The 16648-nt window shown below is 66.1% G+C and overlaps 4 protein-coding genes across 5 annotated transcripts; 1 reads left to right on the forward strand and 3 right to left on the reverse strand.

The window, feature by feature from the left end:
* Positions 1-249: 249 nt before the first annotated feature.
* On the reverse strand, positions 250-6981 carry B4GALT2 (beta-1,4-galactosyltransferase 2). 2 transcript variants are annotated; one of them, XM_068690062.1, is made up of 7 exons: positions 6839-6981; positions 4234-4620; positions 3711-3946; positions 3432-3622; positions 3064-3186; positions 1626-1730; positions 250-1486 (listed from the first exon to the last, which is right to left on the reverse strand). In XM_068690062.1, exons 2-7 carry the CDS (start codon positions 4547-4549, stop codon positions 1336-1338), a joined length of 1122 nt encoding a protein of 373 aa, XP_068546163.1. In that variant the 5' UTR covers positions 4550-4620; positions 6839-6981; the 3' UTR covers positions 250-1335. The 2 variants fall into 2 exon arrangements, with proteins under 2 accessions (XP_068546163.1, XP_068546162.1); XM_068690061.1 differs by having other exon boundaries at positions 6843-6979.
* Positions 4627-7186, reverse strand: LOC137860475 (collagen alpha-1(I) chain-like). The gene is made up of 2 exons (XM_068690774.1): positions 4895-7186; positions 4627-4774 (listed from the first exon to the last, which is right to left on the reverse strand). Exon 1 carries the CDS (start codon positions 7184-7186, stop codon positions 5882-5884), a length of 1305 nt encoding a protein of 434 aa, XP_068546875.1. The 3' UTR covers positions 4627-4774; positions 4895-5881.
* Positions 7187-9168: 1982 nt separating this feature from the next.
* ATP6V0B (ATPase H+ transporting V0 subunit b) lies at positions 9169-13718 on the reverse strand. The gene is made up of 8 exons (XM_068689942.1): positions 13564-13718; positions 11878-11926; positions 11682-11765; positions 11265-11342; positions 10641-10710; positions 10395-10446; positions 9842-10032; positions 9169-9480 (listed from the first exon to the last, which is right to left on the reverse strand). The coding sequence occupies exons 1-8, from the start codon at positions 13628-13630 to the stop codon at positions 9454-9456; spliced, it is 618 nt and encodes a 205-aa protein (XP_068546043.1). The 5' UTR covers positions 13631-13718; the 3' UTR covers positions 9169-9453.
* Positions 13719-13807: 89 nt separating this feature from the next.
* Positions 13808-16590, forward strand: DPH2 (diphthamide biosynthesis 2). Its single transcript, XM_068689941.1, has 6 exons — positions 13808-14030; positions 14113-14225; positions 14730-14950; positions 15066-15704; positions 15840-16025; positions 16124-16590. Exons 1-6 carry the CDS (start codon positions 13890-13892, stop codon positions 16252-16254), a joined length of 1431 nt encoding a protein of 476 aa, XP_068546042.1. The 5' UTR covers positions 13808-13889; the 3' UTR covers positions 16255-16590.
* Positions 16591-16648: the final 58 nt, after the last annotated feature.

Here is a 16648-nt window from a genome sequence, read left to right on the forward strand (position 1 = left end):
GGGTGCCTGGGACACCCCCTGGCTTCAGCACCAGGGTAAAGACCGCTACTACATCCCCAGGGTAATATTGTGCCAGGCTTGTGCTGTCCCCAGACACCCCCACACTGTCCTTACCCCACAGGTTGGGCCCCTCCATCCCACGTTCAGCCCTGTTGGCCCCAAATTGTGCCCCCCGTTCTCCCAACCCTATTGGCTGCAGCAGCTCCAGGGGTGCCTTCAACTGCCCCCTCCCTCCCCAGGAACCCTGCGAACTTTTGAAACTTTTATTAAATACAAAAACCCAGGTCTCTACGACCGAATGCTGCATTCAACGTACGCTCAAAAAAAGGGTCAGACATTCAAATGTACAAAAGTCACCGGTGCCCCCGCTGCCCCGCTGCGCCCGGCCGGCTGCGGGGAGGTGGCAGTGCCCCCAGCCCCACAGAGGGATGTGGGGAGGGACAGGGCACCTGCCCCACACGGCCCCATCCTCTCCTCCCTGCCCCGGGGCTGGAGGGGGTAAAGCTGGAGAGCAGCAAGGGCAGAGCCAGTCCCCGTCACCTACAAAGGGATGGAGGGAGCCATGGGGCCAAGAGGGGCCGTAGGGCTTCGTGTCAACCCGTCCCCCAGAGCAGGCAGGGCTTAACGGGGAGGCGCACAGCATCTGCCTTCAGGGACAGGGCAGGGGACACGGCCACCAGCCCCAGGGACAACTGAGGCACGGCGAGGGGCTTCTGATCATAACCAGAGGTGGCTGTTTGGCAGAGCTGAGAGCCGGCTCTGAGCACCAGACTGAAGCGGAGGAAGACAGCGAGCCAGGTCTGCGCGCCGAGCTACGCACCGGTGCCCCCACCCTGCCCGCTGGGGGGGCCGGGTTGCTCCCCCCTCCAGCCGGGGCAGCTCCGGCGCTGGTGAAGGGGGAAGCCTGCACCCCGCTTCTCGCAGCACCGGTGGGGACTGGGCGCTGGGCTGCCCCGGGGGCTCATCTCCTCCCTTCCTGGGGTGCAGGCAGGAGCTGGCGTGGGCACGGGGCCGTCCCCTCCTTCTGTGCCGGGAGCTGCGCGCGGGGCAGGCGGGCGCTTCAGCCAACACACCGAGTATGGGGCAGGGGGCTTGGAAACACACTGGTGGGGACGGGGGGGGGACAAAAGGTTGCGGAAATTCTCAGGACCAACGGGTGGGGCTGGGGCACAGCCGTCTCCGAAAGGCAGCAGAGTAGGCAGAAAACATCCCCCTCCGGTCCTCGCCCTGGGGCTGGGGCAACATCCACAGCGTCCAGCCAGCCCCGGCGCGGAGCCGCCAGCCACCCAAGGGCGCGAGCACCGGCCCCACACAGCTCTGCCTGCTGGGCAAGCGCTAGCCCCGGGCCAGGCGTGGGGGCGGGCGGCCGATCTCCACCGTGATGTTGGTGTACATGGGGGCGCGCGACACCTCCACCAGGCGGTACTGCAGCGAGCTGATCCCGTCCCGCTTCATGGTCATCTTGGTGTTCTGGATCTTGGTGAACCTGGAGGGGACAGGAGCGGGATGAGGCTGGGGAGAAGGGGAACCGCCTGCTGTGGGGGGCGGTGATGCCGGTGAGCCCACAGCAGGACCTCGGAGGGGTGGGCAGGGCGAGGTGAGAGCCGCAGCCCCCTGCAGCTCACCTCTGCGGGTTGGGCTCGTTGTGTTTGTCGCGTTCGTGCTTGATCATGCGGTACCTCCCGATGCGGATGTCGGGCCTCGACACCTTCATGCCGTTCAGGGAGATCCTGAGGGACAGCAGCAGAAGGGGATCAGCGCACGCCCAGACCCCAGGGCAGGACATCCTCCCAGGCCAGAGATCCCCGGGGCCAGCCCTCACCAAAAATAACCCCGTCCCTAGCTAAGCAAGAAACAAGGCTGCGCTAAGCCTGCTCTCCGCCGGCCAGAGGGGAGCAGAGCCAGGCCACAGCTGGGAACAGCGCCCACAACCAAGGATGCTGCTTGCTCCACAGCAGGGCATGCCCAGAGCAAGCACCGCCAGCTCCAGGTGACCCCCAGCGCTGCAGGCACTCGCTGTGCTCAGCCGGGTTGAGCAAACACCGCTATTCCCCCACGGCTCCAAAGCCACTGCTGTTTACATTCTCCAGATGCCGGTGGCCCTGCCCTTCCCTTCATGCAGCATGACTCTGGCCTCAATTGCTTTTTCTGTCTGCGCAGCCAGCAGGTGGGGAGAGATTTTCTTCTCCTAGAATAGTTCATTTAAAGTTGAGAGGCCAAGCGGGAGCAGGAAAGCTGGAGAGATCCCAGCTCACGGATTGAAGCCTCCCCTCCTCCCAGCAACACAACTGCGCTCAGGCCTGATGAGCCAGCAAGCTGAAATTCAGCAGCTAGGGCAGCCGAGCGGTGGCACGGCCCCCTGAGGGCCCCCTGCACGCTTTTAGGGCTGCCTAAATCTCCCCGAGAGCTCAGCACGTTGCACCTCATCTCCCCTGGGACCAACGTCTGGGCCGGTTACTTTCGGAGGGGAACTGTGCCCGCTGCCCGTGCGCACAGCACCTGCGAGGGGTTCCCAGCTCAGAGGCTGCTGTGCACCATCTCCACGCGCTGCTCCACTTCCAGCACGGCCAGGCAGCGCTGTGGGACGTGCTGAAACCACGCTGGAGCTCTCCAGCTCCTGCGCTCAACAGAGGGTGCGCGCGGGGAGCCGCGCTCCTGCACGCGGATCTGCTGCTGCCTGCCGGCTACCGGCAGAAGTGCCCGCCGTGGTGCTGGGCTGCCTCTGCAGAGCCACTTCCAAGTTTTGTGTCCTGATCCCAGCCTGGAACAGAGCCTGCAGGCGGGCTTCCCCGCTCACATGTCTCAGCTGGCTTGGAACTGCAGCTCGCTGCCCACAAAGAGCAGGAGGAGGAGGAGGCTGGGCCCCCCCGTGCCACGTAGGATGACCCCCAAGGGCTGTCCAACAGTCCGAGCTGTGGCACCAGCGTGACAACTCGCAGCCCTGCCAGCCTGGAGGGTAATTAAACTCCTCCCTGTGGTGTGGTAGGGACCCTCCCTGCACATCACATATGTCCCAGCACACACCAGTCCTGAGCCGAGGCTGGGTAAGGGGTTGGCACCTACCGGTTAAAGATGTCGTCGTCCTCTCCTCCCCAGCCCCAGTACTCGTTGGGGAAACCATTGATCTTCAGGAACTGGGATTTGCTCAGCCCAGAGACACCACCGAAGTAGCCAGCATAGGGAAGCCTGCAGGGTGAGAGGAGAGAGATCAGGGAATGGGGCCAGCCCCACAGGGTCCCCCAGAAGCAGGGACAAGCACCAGCCCTGCCAGTGGCACCCTCACGCAGGGCTCTGCGCCCTCTGCCATCCCACGTCCAGTTTGAGCCACTGGCCCCATGCCTGCCCCAGGCAATAACCACACGGGAAGCCCTGGCTTCATCCCAAAGCTCCCCAGCCCACCCCCAAAACCCTGCAGCCCCGCAGGCACCCACCTGAACCCAAACTTGTCCATGCCGACGGCAAAGTGCCGCGGCTGCTCGTAGCAGCGGTACAGGTTGCGGTCATCCATGGGGATGAGGTCCACGTCGCTGAAGATGAAGCAGTCGTACTCCTCGTCGTCCTTGAGCGCCTCCAGGAAGCCCACGTTGAGCAGCTTGGCCCGGTTGAAGGTGTCCTCGCCGTACTGCGGAGCAGGGCGCGTGGCCACAGAGCTCAGCGACGCCTGCGCGCCCGCCGCGGCCCCACCACCCACCTCTCCCCACCCTACAGACCTGGTTGATGATGTAGATGCCGTAGGCCACCTTCTGCCGGCGCAGGATGGGGTGCAGGTAGTGCAGCCAGTACTTGAGGTGGTGCTCGCGGTGCCGGAAGGGGATGAGGATGGCCACCTTCTGCCGGGGCAAGCAGTCCGGGGGGGTGTACTTGCCGCCCTGGCGCACGTCGGGGTTCTCCCGCTGCACCCGCTCCATGCTCATGGGGGAGCTGAACTCGATGAGCAGGCGTCCGACTGCACGAGGGCAGGGCGGTGGTGGTGGCACAGCACGGGACACAGGACAGGTCACGGTCACCCCGCTGCTTGGAGCAAACAGCAAGGGGGACCCGCAAGGGGGAGCGGCACTGCCAAGGACAAGGGACTCCCCAAACCTCTCCCCACACCAGCAGGGACCAACTGCCCGCTCCCAAACCTTGGGTTTCCCCAGCCTGGGACCACCGGGAAGCCACGCGGAGCACCCAGGGATGGGGGCACCCCCCCGCCAGCACCCGGCTGCCCCGCTCTCGCCCCGCACACCTCACCTAAGCCGGGGGGCGTCTCCTGGCAGGGCTGCAAGGGTTTCTCGGTGACGGAGCGGTTGGTGCTGGGCTTGGCGCTGGGCGACGGGGGCTCAGCGCCGGCCGGCCCGTAGCTGGGGGCGGTGCTGTTGGGCCGGGAGGAGTTGGAGAAGGGGTGCGCGCGCGAGGCGTTCCTGGCGTTGAAGCGGCTGAAGAAGTCCAGGTGCTGCGCGTAGACGTCGAAGTAGAGGATCATGATGATGACAAAGTGGAGCAGGCAGAGCAGCAGCACGGCCTTGCAAATCCTTTCCAGGGTCACCCCCAAGAGCAGCCTGGTCATCTTCCGGGCACGGGCAGGCGGACATGTGCGCTCAGCGGGGCAGGGGGGCGGCTCCAGCCACGGTCCCGATCCTGCCGAGACACCCCGTGCTCAGGATGGGGCCGGGCACAGCCCCGCTCCGCCAGCACCACCCAAACCCAGCCCCGGTGCCCAACAGGGACTTGAAGCCCCTGTCCTGAAGGCACAGCCACGAACGCACGAGAGGGACTAGGGACAAGCACAAGTCTGGAGGGCAGCAGGGTCAGCGCCACCCAGCAGAGCACAGACAGACCCCAGCTCCATCCTCCAGCCAAATGGGACACCCCGTGCCCTTGGCTGCTCCCACCTCGTGTCCCCTCTCCTCACCTTTCTGTACCCACAGCACCCAGCACTTTCCCTCTGGGACAGCAGAGCACAGGGAGCAGCTCCCCTGCCCCATTCCCAGACCCACTCCCAGCCCCCCAGCAGGGGATGGGGATACCCCAAAAGGAGCTGCCAAGAGCCCCACTGAGGCAGGGACCCTGCAGAAGGTCACACACCAAATCGCAGTCAGTTTTTAGTGTCCCATAGCACTGCGGGTGCCCCCAGCAGCCACTCCTGCCCAAGGCACCGCATTCCCCTGCTCCCCATCCCCAACTGGCCCAGCACCGGTTCCGAAATAGGGCCGGCAGCAAGCGCCGTGCTGTCAGGGTGCTGAGATGAGCCAGCAGCTGCAGGCAGACACCGAGCCAGGAGGGAGCACGTCCCGGGCAGGCAGCCCCGAGGGGTTCCTGCTGCCTCCGGGGGAGTCCAACTTGCAGCAAAGTGGCTCCTCTCTCCTCTGCTCCCGCTGCCGGGGCCCCCCAGGACACCGTGCCCACAGGAGCTGCCAGGGCGCCCTTATCTCACACATGACACCTGGAGCCAGGCCAGGGCTCTGCTGGGAAGGTGGCCGGGAGAGGCACCAGAGCTCCCTGGCCAACCCCCGAACCCTCCTGCCCCTTCCAGCCCCGTGGCACGCCTCGGAGGGGGACACCCCAACCCCTCCGAGCCCCCCAGCTCCCAGCAAGCTGCTAGGATGGGGGCACACAGAGCGGGTAGCGAAGCCCTGGGGACCCCAGGCCACCACAGAGACCCCGGGAGGGCCACAGCAGGCGGGGAGCCACAGCAGGGCCCCCCAGCAGGAGCGCAGTTAGGACCTGAGGGTGCTGGCACCCGGCCTGGGGCCTCAGGGCCAGCCCTGCAGCAGCTGCCAGCCCCGGCTGGCTGCGGGGCCTCGCGGGGAGCCGCAGGGGACACGGGGTGGGAAGGAGGAGCAGGGCCGAGGTGCGAAGTGGGACGTGCCAGGACCCCGACCTTACAGCTGGATGCTTGCTAGGAAGCTGCCCCTCCGTGCTCAGGGCGTGAGGGGGGCTGAGAGCCTGGCGGCGTCCCCCAAACCCGCTCCCCCCAGCCCCGGGGGCGGGCTGCTTGCTGGAAAGCTCCCCGAAGCACAGCCCCTGCGGGAGGCTGGGCTATGGAGGCAGCACATGGAGCAGCATCTCGACAGGCAGATGGGGAGGCAGAGGCAGCGCCGGGGAGGATGAAGGGGCAGCTTTTCGGCACCAGGCCTCTCCTCCAGCGGGCAGCGCCAGGCTCCCCACGCCACGCGGGCTGGAGGCTGGCGTGGATAAAAGCAGAGCTCACCGTTAAACTGCTGCCACGGGGAGCCGGGGAGGCCGAGGGCACAAAGCGGCCCCGAAACAGGAGCGGGTTCCTGGCAGGGGGGCCCGTTGGGGCGGTTAGGGGCGATGTGACCCCGCCGTGGTGCCCTGCCCTCACGCCTCGATCCTCGAGCTCCCACCCCGCTGTCACCCCGCAGCCACGGGGCCGGCTGTGCCTGGTCCATGGGGGGTGCACAGGGGGCACGGGGGGGCTCTGTCCTCTCCTCCCAGCCCCCAAGGGACATCCTGCAGGGGACGGAGGTGAAGCAGGACCCGATGTCCCCGCTGCCACCCACCCCTCTCCACAGGGACAGCCCAGAGGGCGACCCCACCGCGCCCCCCCAACCCCAAGCCCCCCAGAACCCCCCGTGCAGCCGGCCCCAAGCCCTCCGCACCCCAAATCCTCCTGGAGGGGCTGGGGGGAGGCTTTGGGGGCCGGGCAGAGCTCACGGCCCCGCTGCGCCCACCCCCGCGGGGCGCCCGGGCCTGGTGCGCGCCCCCCCGTGCGCCCCCCCCCGGCCCCACCGCGGCTCCCGGGGCCCCCCCGGGACCCTCCCGGAGCCCGGCTCCGCCGCCCCCTCCCCTCCCATCCCCTCCCCTCCCCGGCCAGGCCCCGCCGCTCGCTCACCCACCCACGGCGGCCGGGCCCGGGGCCTCTCTCCAGCTCCAGCTCCAGCTCCAGCCCCGGCGGCCCGGCGCGGTCAGCGGCCCCCGCCGCCTCCTCCTCCTCTTCCTCCTCCTCCGCCGCCTGCCCCGGCCGCCGGCCCGCGGGCGCCCATCGCCGGGGCTGGGGGTCGGGGGGGGTCGGGGGGGGTGAGAGGGGGAGCCCCGCCGGAGCCGCTCCGCCGAGAGCCGCAGGGCCACGGGCCGCGCCCGCACCCGGCTCCGCCCGCCGCCGCCGCACCGCCAGGGGCCGCCCCGCTCCGCCCCGCCGGGGCCGGGCCTCCACCGGGGAGAGGGGCTGGGGGCGCCCCATGGGGGGCTCTGCGCTCTGCACCCCTAAAAGGGGCACCTCACGGCCCCTCACGGCCCTGCTGCTGCCCCCTGCGCCCACCCCCACCCAGCCGTCCTCCAGCTCTCGGCCTGGTTCCGTAGCATGGGGGGGTTTTCACCTTCAAATATTTCCCCACCCAGTTAAGGTGCAAGGGGTCGGGGGCCCTTTTGGGGCTTTTTCTGCACCCCAAGCAGCAGGAGGTGAGGACACAAAGTGTGACACCGTACCTGGGGCAGCGCAGCGCAGGGTGTGCTCGCCTCGCCCCGCCGGCTGCAGGAAGGGGCCATGAGCCGCCCCAACCCCAAAAGGCCCCAAAATAAAGGTGTGGGGAGCCTGCAGCGCGGCCCCGTCACAGCCATGGTGCACACGGGTGGGATTGGGACAGCAGGAAAGCATCCTGCAGTGGGAGGATGCCTAGCAAGACAAGACAAGGCAAGGCCAGGCCCATCACTAAAGCCCAAGCAGATGAGTCTTCAACAAGGAAGGTGATCGACTCCCAGATCAGCTCCTCCAAGGCCAGCACAGGCTGCTCACCCCCAGCACCTTCCTGGAGGCAGCTCTGCCAAGGCCCACAGGCTCGGTGTGCAGCCCCCAGCCCCACAGGGTGACCACCACAGCCGGAGGGAGCAGGGTGGGTGTGCAGTAAGAGCCTCTCGCTTCGCACCTCCTGCTGGCTCCCTCCGGCTGCACCCTGCCCCACACGAGCACAGGGCAGCCCCACAGCACAACCAGCCCTAGGGCAAGCTGCTGTGGTGTTTGGAGAGGGGCACAGGGGGTGCAGGGCTCAGCTGGGTTCACCCCAACAGTCTTCCTGGTCCATGGGGTAGCTCAGACACAGGGCCACCCCTCCATAGCACAGCATAAACAGGCTGGAGGGGATTACAGCCACCAGGACTGATTGCAGAGCCAGCCACAGCAGGACCAGTCCCACCATCTGCCCACAGCACAGAGCCCAGGTGGAGCCCAAGGTCCCAGAGCACATCGGACAGCGTGGAGCAGAGCCAGGACACCAGCAGACCTCAGGGAGGCTGCGCAGAGGCAGCTGCCCTACTCCAAGGGCAAAAAAAGCAGCAGGTATGAACGCTTCCCAGCTCCAGCAGCCCTGCCCCAGCCCGTTGTACCCAGGTGAGGAGATGAGCAGCTCCCCGAGCACATTTTCACTGCCGCAGAGCAGCGCTGAGGGCTGGGTGAGATGCTGCCCCTACAGAGGTATGCTCACAGCACAGCGGGACGAGGCCCTCGTGCCAGATGCAGCAGACTGCAGAAGCAGTTGCTCCGCAGAGCAGAAGCAGGAAGACCTGGTTCTTCCCTTCCCCCAGGCAGCACAAGAGCTGCAGGCCCAGCTGTCCACAGCCGGCTTCCCCACACCACATCCAGGGAGAGGGGAGCAGAGCCAGCACAGCGCATCCCCACCCCAGGACCTCCACCAGGCCCCCTGGGACCGAGCCGTGGGGCAGAAGCAGGCTGGAGAGCCCCAGCACACAGCAAGCACAAGGCAACAGGCTGCAAGGTGGCCTTGAGGTGGCAAAAGCTTTGTTCCCCTGCCCTTCTGGTGCCCCTCAGCTGCATGGTGGGGGTAAGGACACCGCAGGCAGCAGCGTTATGCTCCCTTTCCGTGCTGAACTACCTGGATGGGAGCCGAAAGGCCCGGCCCAGCTGGTGCCTGTGCCTCCAGCACGGGGCAGCACTGGCAGAAGCCTGGCAGAGCCAGCACAGAGCTGCCTGCTCCAGCAGCCTCCTACTCGCAGCACGGCAGAGCTCTGTGTTCCCACAGCCCAGCAAGGGAGGCAGCATGGAGAACGTGGGGACAGGTGGCCTTTTCCCCGTGCGGGGTGGTACCGCAGGGCTCCTGGAGGAGAGCAGGGACTTTGCCAGCAGCGCACGCAGCAGGGAGCCTCCGAGCACGGGCTCGGCTCTGCGTGAGCCTCCCCAGGCAGGCGCAAAGCACAGGAGGAGCCGCGTCCTTGAACGAGAACCATATTTATTTCACGGACACAGAATTGCACTGGTGATCGATTCTACGCACACCGGGGACAGGCAGCAGCACGGCCCCGCGGGGCCAGGCCGCCGGGGCAGAATTCACACAGAGATTTGTTTCTTCCGAGGGGCCGGTCGGCGGGATGGGGCTCCACAGCCAGGCTCCCGCTCCTGCTGCGGGGCAGCTCCCGCCCCAATTAAGGATAGAAACATTAAATAAGTATATACAGCACCTCTTGGGGCGGGCTGGAACAGGCTGGGTGGGACAGGACTCAGTTGCCCATTTTTACTTTAGAAGTCTGGAAAGAAAGGAGACACGTTAGACCATGCCCTACAAAGCCCAGCCTAGCACCCTAATCCCACCCAAACATCCCAGGACTGCCCCGAGGCTGCAGGCAGCTAACTGGCCCCAACACTAAGCCATGAGCATCGCACAGGGTGCACCCAAGGTGACACCCTCGGTGACAGTTGCTCTTCGGGCCATCTGAAGAGTTTCACTGCCACCCAGAGGCACAGCACCCCGTGGGGACAGCTGTCACCCCAAACTTCTGGAGCAGCCTCAGCTTCACAGTGCAGAGGGCTGTGTTGGAGCCCAGGTGTTTGTTTGTCACCCAGGGTGACATGCACCTTGTAAGCCCCAAGGCCCTAGGAGGCAGGTACCTGCAGGATAGCAACGATGACCCCGAACAGCCCTATGGCACTGCCAAAGATCTCCACGATCAGGATCTTGACGAAGAGGCTGGCATTCTGGGCATCAGCCAGGGCAGCCCCGCTGCCCACAATGCCCACGCACACTCCACAGAAGAGATTGGACAACCCCACGGTCAGGCCAGCCCCGAACATGGAGAAACCTGTGAGAGACAGGCACTGCAAGAGCAGGGGATAACTCCCTTCCTCCTGCAGCCGGGGGCATGCAGAAGCAGCAGCAGCTCTGGCCAGAGACAGAGGGAGAACCAAAGCTGAGAAGTGGCTAGAGAAGGTAACCAAGCAGCCACTTTGGGGCAGAACGGACATGCCAGCTGTTCGGGGCAGCAGGAAGAACCCTGACATCGTTCACAGGCTCGGTTTGGATGGAGCCTGTTGGCCTGAAGGTCATGGAGAAGGTGAGCTGGGCCCTGCAGTCCCACAGCGAGGGCAGAGGGAGCAGCAGGAGGCTGTGCTGAGAGCGAGGCGAAGCTCACAGCAGCATCACCAGGGGCCGAGCAGTCCTTACCTGCATGGTAGTTCCTGGCTCCAATCGTCTCTGGGGTGACCGCAGAGAAAGGCTGAGAGAAAGGACAGGGCCTGGGTTACCTGCGTGCTGCCCCGTCTCACCCTTCAGTCTGAACAGTGACCACCCCACAAACCGCCAGCCCAGGGGCTCCCAGGGCTACGGCAGCACCCCAAGTCCCCATCGCAGGCCCACATCCACCTGCCCAGCCCCACTGTGGCCCTGGGGCCAGCCCAAGCCCTCCCGTACCTCGGCCATGTTACTGATGACAATTGCCATGATAATCCCGTAGATGGCCACGGCCTCGCAGAAAATGATGCTGGGGGAGAAAGGCAAAGTCTGACCACAGCGTCCCAGGCTCTGAACCCCCACCCCAAGCAGCACATCTCACTTCACGCCCAGCCAGACCCCTCCACAGCCCTCTCGGAGCCTGCCCCACTGCTGCCAGGGGTGGAAGGGCAGCCCTGACCACCTCCCCTAAAAAGGAGAGATGCTAAGCACTGAGGCTGGGTGCTGGTTGTGCTGTGCCACCCCAGAAACCTGCGAGAGCCCTGTTGGAAGCAGGTTTTGGGAGCCCTCCCCTCTGCCAGCCCCTTCTGGGAAGGGCGGTGCAAGGCCTGGGCAGCCCCTGCCCTGGGCAGGATGTGTGAGCCCCGGGTGTTTGTTTTGAACACACTGGGCTCATTCAGGGTGTGATATCACACCACTTGTGACCCTCCAAAGCCGTACTCTGCCTCCTTTAGGGCTCTTTGTTTTGAAAGCAAACAGCAGCAGCAGCTCAGCAAGGAAGGGCCTGCCAGCAGCACCCAGTGAGATGTGGGGTGCTGGGGCTGCCCTGCCCAGGTGAGGCACTAACCCCAGACCCACGCTTACCTGACCAGGTTCTTGGTTTTGATCCGAGGGGCTTTGACTCCGCCACCGATGATGCTGGAGCCTGTGATGTAAATCCCCCTGCAGCAGACAAGGGCGGAAGAGCTCAGAAGGAAAACCAGGATCTTCCAGCTGAGCAAAGAATGGGGCACGCAGCTGGGGGATGCTGCAGGCTCAGCCCCAGGGCCCCGGTGGTCCTGAGCACTGCCGGGTGCACCAGCACAACAGCTGGGGGACAAGGACAGCCACTGCACGGCCCCCAGAGATCACGGGACGTCCCTGCCTCTGCACACCCTTGCAGCCTGCAAGGTAGTCTGCCCAGACACTCAGCCCCATGGCTTTGCACGCACAGGCTGTGCTTCCCCTGCCCTGCTGCAGGACGGGACAGCAGGAGCCTGCTGCAGAGCTGGCCCCACTCACCAGGCAGCGCCCACCACGGACAGGGAGATGGCCAGGCCGATGCCCAGGTTGGACCACATGTAGGGAGAGGTCTCCGTCAGGAACCTGGGCAGGAAGGAACACCCCGAATCAGCACGCAGGCACGGCCCCACAACAGGCACCGGGCAGCCCAGCACGCAGCTCGGCAGCGGGATGCCAGGATTTTCGGGGAACTCACCAGGCCACATCGAAGCGGAAGCCCAGGTCAAATATTGTGTAGCAGATCCCTGGAAAGCAAGAGCGACAGGAAAACCTTCAGACAGGCACCAGCCACGCTGCCGGGCAGAGGTGAGGAGCACAGCACACAGGAGGGTTTCTGGCAGGACTGGGGGCATGGTGCCGAGGGGCAAGGTTCCCCCCCAGAGCAACCCCACATCCCAGCACCTTCTCCATCTGCATCCCCCAACGGCTCAGCCCCGCTGGAGAGCCCCAGCACCAGGCAGTGAGCTCTGCTGTCTCACGGCAGGGATGAGGAACGAGGCTGTGCCCTGACCCATCATCACATGCTGCTCTGTCACCAGCCAGCCAGGTCCGTTCCGCTCCCGAGGAGCCCATAAGTGCCAGCAGCTGCAGCTGACCCCCTGCCCTCATTTTTCCAAGGCTGGAGATGTTGGAGATGCATCTGCTGAGCTCAGAGTTTCCACCAAGACTAACCATTTTCAGATTTGCACTCCAACGCAGGCAGCAGATATCAAGGCACGGGCTCTAACACAAGCCCATCTCCCGTGCTGAATTGTGGCAGGGAACCCCGCAGCCCCGAGGTGTCTGCACCCAAACCTCGCCATGCTCTGAGCAGTGAATGGGAACACAGCTGCAGACCAGGAAATTTGCTCTTTACATGACTTGCAGCTAGAAAAGAGACCATGACCTGGCTCTGCTGAAGAGATAAACGCAGGCAGTGTCACGCTGCCTGTGCCATGCCAGATAGAGGGTTAACAGGCACCAGGAGGACACACGAGTGCCGCCACCACCCCAAAACGGGAAGCAGTAACTTCGGGAAGCAGTGACGCTGGTCACTGCTCCTCTCTGAGGAACAAGAGGGGCCCCCAGGAGCCCACACAGAAATGAGGAACAGCGCTGCAGCCACGGAGCGAGGCCGCACCCCTCCCGCACGCCTGCAACCTTCAGGGCTGACAGCCTCAGCACTGCCAGGGCTGGGCCCGCCAGGCTGGCACCGGTTTGTGTTGTGGGTTCGCTGCTGGCGGAGCAAGGACCAGATCCCAGCCAGCCCCAGCCGCCCCCTGCCCTGAGGGGTGGCAGAGAGGAGCTGCATCCAGCTCGGGGCAGCTCCGGGGGGCACCTTCTGTCTCCTCAGCAGCAGCACAGCCTCAGGATCACGACACAAGGGAAAAGGAGCAAAAAACATGAAAAATCCTTTCTTGGGAGCTCTGGCTAATAGCCCCTACGTGATTTTAAGAGCTGCGGGGCACAGGGACGGGGCAGCCTCTCACCCTCATTCTGAGCTGGGAGCCAGGTCCGTGCTGCCCTGCTCTCACCAGCAGCCCCCTCACAGCCCCGTTCCCATCCCCCCCACAGCCCCAGAACCCATTGGGACCCCTCAGGGCCCTCTCAGGCTGCCCCCACCCCACCCAGGGTCTCCCTCACGGCCCGGAGCTCCCCAGACCCCCCTCACAGCCCCAGGCCCCCCTCACAGCCCCCCCCCAGCCCCGGGCCTCCCTCACAGCACCCCCCAGCCCCAGTCCCCCCTCACGGCCCCCTCACGGCCCCCTCACGGCCCCCTCACGGCCCCCCCACGGCCCCGGGCCTCCCTCAGCCCCCCCCCACAGCCCCCTCCCGTCCCCCCCATAGCCCCCTCCGTTCCCGGAGCCCCCCGGGTCCCCCTCAGGCCCCCCCCGGTGCTGACCGACGCCGAGCAGGGTTGCCCAGAAGGCGAGGCCGAGCCCCGAGTAGAGCAGCGCGAGCCCCGTCATGGCGGCGGCGGCACCGAGCGGCACCGGCGGGCTCACGTGACGCTGCTCGCGCCCCGCCGGAAGGCACGTGACCCACCCCCCTCCTCCGTCCCTTAACACCTATTGGCTGCGCCGCCAGCGAGAACTACAAAGACCAGAATGCCCTGCGGCGAGCGCTCCGCCCCCATTGGCTGGCTGCCTCCCGGGGCCGGGCTCCTATTGGCCCCGCCCTGGAAGCGGGCTCAGATCGGGGGTCCCGCGTGCAGCCCCCCCGGTTGCCATGGCGACGGCCTTCAGCCCCGACGGGCAGGCCGCGCTGCGCAGGGCGCTGGGCCCGGCCCCGGCCCCGCGGGGGGACATCGACGGCTGCTACGAGACGGCCCGGGCGGCGGCCTTCGTGCGGGGGGGCGGCTTCAGGAAGGTCCGGGAGGGGGTCCCGGGGGGTTACGGGGGGGTCTCGGGGGGTCCCCCGGTGCCTCACGGCCCCCCCCCCGCCCCCTCAGGTGGCCCTGCAGTTCCCGGACCAGCTGCTGCAGGACGCGGCGGCCGTGGCGGCCCGGCTGGAGGCCGAGAGCGGGGCCGAGGTGTCCGTGCTGGGGGACACCACGTACGGCAGGTGGGTGTGGGGCTGTGGGGGGGGTTAATGGGGGGGGTGGGGGGTCCTGCCCGCCTCCACGGGGCGCCCACGGGGCTGTGGGGCTGCTCATGGCCTGCCTGGGGGGGTGGGGGATTGGGAGGGGGGTGGTAGTGACAGGAGGGCTGGGACACGCGGCCTGTGTGCCTCAGGGTAGGTGCTGGGCCCCCACAGGCTGATAATGCTGGGAGTCCCCCCCCCCAGGCTGATAATGCTGGGTGACCCCCCCAATAATGCTGGGTGTACCCCCATAGGCTGATAATGCTGGGTGTCCTCCCCCAATAATGCTGGGAACCCCCCCCCCCACAAGTAATGCTGGGTGTCCCCCCCCCAGGCTGATAATGCTGAGTGTCCTCCCCCAGTAATGCTGGAACCCCCCCCCCCCAGTAATGCTGGGTGTACCCCCATAAGCTGATAATGTTGGGTGTCCTCCCCCAATAATGCTGGGACCCCCCCCCAGTCCGTTAATGCTGCCTCTCCCCACAGCTGCTGCGTGGATGAAGTGGCCGCGGAGCACGTGGGCGCCGAGGCGGTGCTGCACTACGGCCCTGCCTGCCTCAGCCCCTGCAGAAAGCTCCCGGTGCTGCACATCTTCGGGCAGCAGCCCCTGGATGTCGGGCGTTGCGCGGAGGTCTTCCGGGAGCTCTACCCCGAGCGGCAGAGCCGCGTGGTGGTGCTGAGCGACGTGGTCTATGCCTACGCCATGGGTGAGTGGAAATTCTGGCAGTGCTCTGGGCTCTGCAGAGCTGCTGGGCGCAGAGCACCAAGCAGAGCCATCAGCCCTGATTTTTGCTCTGCACCCCTATTTCATTCTCATTTCAGGTGAGCTGGAGCAGCAGCTGTGCCCCGAGTATCCCAACGTTGTCTTCTCCCAGCTGGTGTGTGGGGAGCCCCCCGGCCCCGCGCTGCCCGGGGAGGTGCGGCAGCTCGGCCGCCGGTTCCGTGTGGAGGCAGGGGATGGGCTGCAGGACTGGGCCATGTTCTACGTGGGAGCCGAGGGCCTGGCCCTCACCAACTTCATGCTGACCTGGAACCGCTGCCCCTTCAGCTCCTTCGACCCCGCCACCGGCCAGGGCCGCCGGGAGACCCTCAACGTCAACCGGGCCCTGATGCGGCGCCTCTACCTGGTGGAGCGGGCACGGGATGCCCGCGTGGTGGGCATCCTGGTGGGCACCCTCGGCGTGGCGGGCTACCTGGAGGTGCTGCAGCACCTCCGCCAGCTTCTGCGCCGGGCCGGCAAGCGCAGCTACACGCTGGCCGTGGGGAAGCCCAACCCTGCCAAGCTGGCCAACTTCCCCGAGGTGGACATCTTCGTCCTGGTGGCCTGTGCTCAGAACTCCTTGCTGGACTCCAGCGACTTCTACCGGCCTGTAGTCACCCCCTATGAGCTGGAACTCGCCTGCAACCCGGCCCGGGAGTGGACAGGGAACTACCTCACCGACTTCCGAGACCTGCTGCCAGGTGATAGCTGAAAATCAGCCACGATCACCCTCCTGGGGGGTGTCACGCCCTGCACGGAGGCTGCCCTTGTCTCTGTGCTCACCGGGGAGGGTGGAAAGACACCAGTGTGAGGCTGATGTTGCTGTTTCCCATCAGGTGCCTGCGCTTACGTTGAGCTGCCCCCAGCCGTGCCTGAAGCAGAAGCTGTGCCCGACGTCTCGCTGATCACGGGGGAGATGCGTGCTGCCCACCTCGGCGACCCCCCAGCCGCCCAGCTGCCCCCCAGCACCTCCCTGGCCTGCAGGGACCAGAATCGGGCCCTTGCGGAAATCAGCCCCGCTGGTTCGTGGTTTGGTTTCATGGTGGGGCTGAGCCCTAGCTCAGGACAGTGCCTCCTCCCTGCTCCCCGGTAACAGCTCCCCCTTTCTCTCCCCTCCCAGCCTCCTTCCTGGAGTCCCGCAGCTGGCGGGGGCTGGAGCAGCAGCTGGGGAAGACGCCTGTCTCCAAGGCCGTGCAGGGCCGGCGAGGGATTGCCATTGCCTACGAGGAGGAGGGCGGCGAGCAGTCCTGATGGGGCAGCAGCAGCAGCACCCAGCCAGGAGCAGGGGGGGCACTGGACGTCACCTCTCAGCGGGTGTTAGACCTGGGAGGGGCTCAGGAGGGGCCAGAGCTGGCTCCAGGTAGGGCACACGGTGTGTGTGTGCTTCTCAGTGCCCACAGCAGCCCTGGGCTGGGGGATGGGGCAGCAGCAGGGCCAGGACAAGGCACTCGGCCCAACCCTGGCCACTCAGGGTCCGGGGGAACTGTGGCCCTACAAGGGAAGATCACGGCTTTATGGGACCTGACACAGCCAGGACTTTGGGCTTGTGCGGGTTCCTGCTGTTAACTAAAGCTCAACTGAGAAGGAGTTGTGCGTGAAGTGAATTGTCTTCTAGGATCAAACGCGGGCTGAAGAGTACACACAG

This window comes from Anas acuta, chromosome 8, assembly GCF_963932015.1.
Source record: "Anas acuta chromosome 8, bAnaAcu1.1, whole genome shotgun sequence".
Lineage (NCBI taxonomy): Eukaryota > Metazoa > Chordata > Aves > Anseriformes > Anatidae > Anas > Anas acuta.